We start from the raw sequence: 7,077 nt of genomic DNA, 5'->3' as shown, positions 1-7,077 counted from the left end.
ACATTGTTCTTTACCTCTCCCCCTTGAGAAGCTCATGTTGGAATCTGGGAGGAGGAAGAGATTAAGAAAATATGAATGAGCTGGGCATTTGTATGAATTAAATTTGAGTTCTATATAGACACGGTATTCACACAAGAATGAAGCTAAACTCTGAATATGGCCATCTTTATGTACAACTACCTGATTAACTCTTTTCAACCAAATATACCATCCTTTTACCTCTATGGATTTCTGCATGAACAGTTGAATGGCCATAGAGTTATTTAATTTGATCTTCAGGAGGATCAAAAACATTGTCCTGACTGTTTTATGGTTCCATGTTATTTGGTCAAGTCAGTATGGTGTGTGCCTTCAGAAATACATAGATGTAATGCTTACCCACAATGATTTCAGGTTTTCAGATTTGAAAACTCTTCCTCTGTATTGACTCTAGGGATAATTTAGATATTGTAAAGGTACGCCCAAAGTGATCTACTTCAACAGCAATAATTAGGATATATCTGACCTGAACACGTTGATTTTAGGATTGTGTTGAACAGGTCTGATGCTTCCCAGGTATTGAGAAGCCATCCTGTTTGTTATTTCTGACTCTCTTATATTTCTCTCCCACATCTGCAAAGAGCTTAAAGGCTTTAGAGAGAACTGCAGGTGGAAAAGACACATGGGTGTGCCTGGAGGAAGGAAAATGTTTATCCTGACACTTGCTCCCCATGTGGAGATTATATTTCTTGTCTATGACCTCATGGACACTAAAGACATTTCTAATGGGCACATCACTACTGATTGGCATTGTGAGTTTTGTAGAACTTTGGCCACCTCTAGTTGAATTTTTTTTTTTTTTGGGGGGGGGTACTGTTTGACCAAAAAGGCCTATTTGGACCTCCCTTCTTGCTCCCCCACCTGACACAAGTGACTGGTAGGGGAGATTTGGAGGATTCTTCTGAGCATCCCAATTCAATCACAAAGGAAAAGTTATAAAATAGTGGCATAATTTCTATCCCACTATTATTCAAGTAGGAGAAAGGAAATAAATTAGTGTCTATTGATAGTTTTCCATTTGCACAAAATGACCTTGGTTCCAGCCCATGCACAAACCTAGGGTTTTATAGAAAAAAAGTCAACTATTTAGCCTCATGCTATTTCTCTATCTTCTCCCTTGGACTAGCTTCCCATTTCAAACATGCCCTGTTTTCCTCTTCCACTTTTCTGGACCCCTGTAGAGCAGGGGTGGGGAACATTTTTTTCTGCCAAGAACCATTTGGATATTTATAACATAATTTGTGGGCCATGCAAATTTATCAACTTAAAGATTAACCTGCTAAGACACTGGGGGGTAGGGGAGGCTGGGGGAAGGTCAAGGGGGGGGGGAAAGGAAACAAATGTACTACTCTTTGTAATATTTTAAGCAATAAAACAAAATTAAAAAAGAAAAATACAGGAAAAAGTCATCAATACATATTGATATGTATTCTTAATATATTATATATGACATTTCTTCTGAAAAAAAATTAACCTGCTATATTTGCTCAAACATTTAATTAACTCATCCCTAATGCCTTGGCAGGGCTAGACCAAATGATTTTGTGTGTCTTACATGGCTCACAGGCCAGGCGTTCCCCACCCCTGTTGTAGAGGATCTGGAAACTTTGGTATTTTAGCTACATGATGCTTTTGTCTTAGTTTCCACAATAGTCTTCGCACCAGATTGTGGATCTCATACATTGATCAGTCAGCCAGGTTCTGCTTATTGGGTTCCATGAATGATTTGGTCCATTGCTTTTCTTTCAGTTAAACATAGGCTGTAACCCTTGCCCATTACCTCCTGACGTGAGGTCCTAAAAGTCCTTAAGTTCATAGACTTCATCTTCCTTTTCCCTCAGAGTGAAAGCCGACACCTTATAGCTCTGGGGAGACAGACCAAATACCAAGTCCAGGTCCAAAATGGATAGACCTTGTTGCATTAAGAAATTTGGAGCCTAATAATTTTTTTGGGGGAAATTTCAGTCAGAATCCTCAAGTCTGTGCTTTGAGGGACACACTTTTAAAGGAAAACACCGTTCCAAACCTCTTCCATATATTTATCTATCTTGTGGCGAGATGGATGTGTGCAACACTTTTGCCTGGAATGGTATGGGTTGGTGTTAATGGGATTGTGATTGGTCCATTGAAAAGAAATCTGTTCCTGTTTACTGTACTGTAGGCAGTTCAAGGTTTGCCTTAGAACTCACTTCAAGGAGAAGTGGCAGAATTGTGAGAAGGGACAGCCTTGCCTTCAGTCCCATTCTCTGTGCCAGCTTCGGTTCCAGGAAGGTCTGGGTGGCAATCTTCTTTTGGGGGCTTTCCCTTGCAGAAGAACTTCTTCAGCATATCCTGAATTTCCTTCTTGATGGTCTTGTGCATGTACCCATAGATGTAGGGGTGGATGCAGCACTGCAGGAAGAAAAGCCAGATTATTATGGTGATCACCCACTGGGGTACCTTGGTTTGGATATCCACCCACACAGCTAGGACCGCTAGAAAGCAGTAGGGCCCCAGGGATAGCACGTAGGAGAAAATGATGAGGAAGATCACTTTAGCAGCTTTGCACTGGTAGCACCTGGGCAGAGGAGGGTCATTGTTGCTGTTTCGACGACTTGGTGGGAGACTCTCTGGGATGTTCACTGCTTCGATGTCATCCTCACTGAAATTGATGTTGTCCTCATCAAAGTCCATGTCATCTTCACCCAAGTCAATGTTGCACTGGTTGACCTCTATGTGACTGCTGCCTGCTTGCATGCTGCTCTCAGTTTTGGTATCACCTTCTTTACCCTCCATGCTGCCATCGTTGGCTATGAAGCTGCTTTCTCTGACCTCCTTGCTGCCCTTGGCCTCCATGCTCCCTTCCTCGGCTTCCATGCTGCCCTCTTCGGCCTCCACACTGCCCTCCTTCACCTTGATCTCACCTTCATTCTGGCTGTGGAACTTGCTCTCACCCTGGAACTCATCTTTCTTCTCTCCCTCTTCATCCTCATTCTCCACACAGTCCTTGGCCCGAACCTTCAAGCTGTGGCTCTTGACGTTGTACAGAAGAGCATGCTGACGCCGGGCTGCACCAAACACCACAGAGTAGCAGGCAATCATGACAGCCAGTGGAATGATGATAAAGGACACCACACTGAGAATGGTGTAGCTGGGGCTGGCCCCCCAGATCATGGAGCAGAGGGCATTATGCTCATCAAAGGCAGCCTGACCCCAGCCATAGAGTGGGGGTGTGCTCTGCAGGATGGCCAAGATCCAGGTGCCATAGAGGAGCATGTAACCCCGGCGTGGGGTCATTTTGGCTGGGTAGGAGAGTGGGTGGATGATAGACAGGTAGCGATCCACTGACACTACAACGATGGTGTTGACACTGGCAAAGGCGAACAGGTGAGTGAGGCTAACCAGGGCAGTACAGAAGTGGCTGTTGAGGGGCCAGAAGAGAGGCACAGAAATGGCCACTACCCAGGGGGCCACGAGTGAAACTTGCAGCAGGTCAGTGATGAGGAGGTTAAAGATGAAGCGGTTGGTCACCTGCAGCAGCTGAGGCTTGCGCTGCAACACGAGTGCTAGCACTATGTTGCCAATGAATGAGGCAGTGAGAAAGATGAGCAGCACGCTCGAGCGGATGATGCCGTGAGCCAGGCTGATGGGCATTTTGGAGAATGGGATGCACGTGTGGCTGCTGTTGCTTTCCCGAGTAGTGTTGGTGCAGGTGGAGGTCATGTCGGTGGTAGGCGTATGTAAGACAGGGTTCAGGCTTGGAGCCGGCACCAGCAGGCGGTAAAGGGATGCACAGACCACACTCACTGCTGAGGATGAAAGAAAGAAATACGTGGGCCAGGGTAGTCACTGAGGGGGCACCAGCTTCAGGGCTTCAGCACCTGGCAGCAGTGCTGCCTAATCCCCTCCCCAAGCTCATCAAGCAGCCTCCTTTGTCTTTCTCTCAATCCTTCTCTTACTCTCCAAGTCTCTCTGCCTCTTTCTAGGGGTTCTCCGAGTCCCTCCCACTTGTCTTTCCTACCGGAGCGTGCATGTCTGTGCTACTATCTTTGAGTCACACAGTTTGGGTTTCTCAAGTTTCCCCAGCTGTCTCTCCCAGTAGCGCCTGCACGTGCTCTGTGTCCCAGCCTGTTTACGTTTAATTCTTTCTCTTCAGTGTCTCTAGCATACTTTTTCTGTATCTCCTGAAGTGTGTGTACATGTCTCACAGTTTTACTCCAACTTTCTCACCCCTGCTTCTCACTTTGCCCTCTGTCTCTATTTCTTAGACTCTCGCTAGCACTATCGTGCTCTGTCTGTCTCTGTCAGCTCATCACATTTCATTTCTGTCTTGTGTACTCCAGTCTCTCAAACTCTTGGTCAGTTTGTTTCTCAGTCTCTCTGTGTCTCTTTCACTAGCAAACTTTCTCTGTAGCTGTGTATGTGTGTCTCCATCTCTCTTCCTCTTTCTCTCAGCCTTGTCACTGTCTCTTCCTCCATCTTTCTCATGCACTCGTGTTTCTCTTTGTGTCTCTGCCTGTCACTGACTGTGGCTCACTAGAACATGCACTTCCAGGTCTTTTCCTGATGTCTTGTCTCTCCATTTCTCTGACAATATTTGTGGGTCCCTAATGCACCTGTTCAGTATCTCTCGCTGTATGTGTGTCCTGTAAGTCTCTGTGTCTCTCCAACTCTCCTGTTTCCATGTTTCCCTCTGATTTTCTATGTTGTCACTTTCTATTGCTGTGCTTTCTCTTTCCTAAATCCTCTCATTTCTGTGTCTCTCTGTCTTCCCCTGATGTTTGTCTCTCCATGTGTTAAGTTCTCTCTTTATCACTGTCTGCCTGTCTCTTTCCTTTGCTCTCTGAAGATCTACTGCTTGCCCCTCTTGATTATCTGTTTCTCCGTTGCTCAGGCTCACTCTCTGTCACGTGCAATTAGAGTCGGTTTTTGTGTGTCTCACTCTCCCCCAGAGAATCTCACTAAACACTTTCTGTGTATATTTCAGTGTGTGTGCATCTCTGTCTTCATTTTTCTCCGATGAGCCCTCACCTCGGTTTTTCTCTGGCTGGATCTCTGCCTGTGATCTCTATCTCACTGTCGACTTAATTTTGCCATGGAAACCAGCTGCCACCTTGTCCACCAAGGGCTCTAGCAGATATATCTCCTAGTTTCTCAGCAGCATAGCCGTGGTGGATGCAGGGAGGATGCCTATTTCGCCGTTTCCCCCCACCCCCTCCAACCCATTCTGCAACCTCTCTGCATTCTCCAGCCCACCTGATATCCGCGGTGGGTGTTGGGAAGAGTGAGCTGGGGAGAGGAGAGGAGGCAGGGGTGCCAGGCTGTTGGGGAGAGTCCGAGAGAGAGTGAGGAAAATTGAGAGATAGAGAGAGACAGAAAGAGAAAGAGAGCCAGGGAGAGAGATCGAGAGACAGAGAGTGATGGAACAGTGAAGTCGAAAAAGAATAAGAAAAGAGAGGATGAGAAGCAGGGAATGAGAGAAAGGATGAGGAACCAAGAGAATTGGTGGTGGTGGGGGAGGAGAACACACGAGAGAAACTGCGAGAGGAAACCCCAGGGTGAGGGGATGGCCAAGGGACTGGGAGAAGCGGCCACACCGCTGCCCTGCCGTCGGATGGCGGAGGATGGGGCGTTCCTGGCTCCCGAGCTCAAAGTCCAGTCCCGTGCTGGGGCCACTGCGTTTGGAGCACGGGCCCACCACTTACCTGTTGCTGCTGGAGGCGTCGCGCCACCGGAGTGGCGTGCGGATCTCTTAGGACTAGCAGCGCTCGAGCAGACTGCTTCCCGAGGCGCGGGCGGCTGCGGGCTCTTACGGGGCTCCGGGCACCAGGCACCAGGTATCTGGCACCGGACCACAGGAGCGGCGGGAACCGGGAGCTTGTGCCCCCAGGTCTGGCCAGCGCGCCGCGCTGCAAGCTCTGAGCGGCAGCCGGGACGCTTGGCGTCTTAAGGCAGCGCGGAGCCCTCACCTTGCGGCACTCCCTCCCATCGCCCCCCACCCGCGCCTGTGACGCACAAGGCCCCGGGCGCCCGGAGGAGCGGGGGCTGGCGGGTCGGGGACACAGCAATGGACCTCGCTCAGATATTCTCACCAGGGGTCCTCACCCCAGGCGGTCCAATCTCATTGAGACCTCACAGATTGGGGGTTAGCCTCAGGGCTGATTTTCCCGCAAACCCTATGCTTTCCCAGTCCCTGGATTTCAGGCTGGTCCTGGCCACAGACCTGCACAGTTCTTCCAAAGAAGCAGAGACCTAGACCCGGGCCTTAGGCCCCTCAACCTTTGAAGGCCCTTACACCTACTCCCCCCCCCCCACCCCCGCCGCCAAAGTATGAACCGCTGGTGGGCCTGAAAGAGGAATCCTGGCATTGATATTACCGATTTCCAACGATTTTCTCTAGCTCCCAGCAAGAGCTAAAGAGCAGTTCCTTGTAGGTTTTGGGAGTTATCTAAGACAAGCCAGTAAATTATCCACTGTATTATCTGATTGAAGTATATCTGTAAGAGTCAGTCAGTCTCTCTCTCTCTCTCTCTCTCTCCTTCCTCTGCCACGTATCCTTAAACTGTTTACACATAAAATACTGCCGAAGCCTTACCCCAATCTTGTGAGATAAGTACTGCTATTTTCTTTATTTTATACAGACAAAAGCATAAGCCAAGAGAGATTACTCTACTTGCCTAAATTCAAGTAAATATTCCACCTACTCTACTAATCAGGGCTTTCTGGTCACTCCCAAATACATTTCAGGTGTTTGCTCTATATCACACCTAGCCAGACACCAGGGCGTAAGTTCCCCTACCTAGAAGTGAGGGTCAGACCAGGGGTCATTTGTGTCTGGTTTCCAAAGGATGAGTATATGTTTCTAGGGAGGAAGGAAGGGGAAGTGTGTTCTGTAAGAAGGAGATTCATGGGCAAACAGGGCTGCAGGAGAGAGCTGGGTGCCAAGAGAGTTTGCAAGAGTCAATGTCAGAAGTGAGCTGGAAAAATGGGGTAGGGTCAGGTCCTGACTGGCCTTGAATACCAGTTTGGGGATTTTCAACTTTATCCTGAGATCCCTGG

At 48.2% G+C, this 7,077-nt stretch overlaps 1 protein-coding gene across 1 annotated transcript; it reads right to left on the bottom strand.

The window, feature by feature from the left end:
* Nucleotides 1-2,229: 2,229 nt before the first annotated feature.
* GPR101 (G protein-coupled receptor 101) lies at nucleotides 2,230-3,741 on the bottom strand. The gene has a single exon (XM_036304256.1). It carries the CDS (start codon nucleotides 3,739-3,741, stop codon nucleotides 2,230-2,232), a length of 1,512 nt encoding a protein of 503 aa, XP_036160149.1.
* Between the last annotated feature and the right edge of the window lie 3,336 nt (nucleotides 3,742-7,077).

Source organism: Myotis myotis, unplaced genomic scaffold (genome assembly GCF_014108235.1).
Source record: "Myotis myotis isolate mMyoMyo1 unplaced genomic scaffold, mMyoMyo1.p scaffold_m19_p_4, whole genome shotgun sequence".
NCBI classification, from domain to species: Eukaryota; Metazoa; Chordata; class Mammalia; order Chiroptera; family Vespertilionidae; genus Myotis; species Myotis myotis.
The sequence above is the reverse complement of the archived record's forward strand: the minus strand, read 5'-3'. Positions and strand labels throughout refer to the sequence as shown.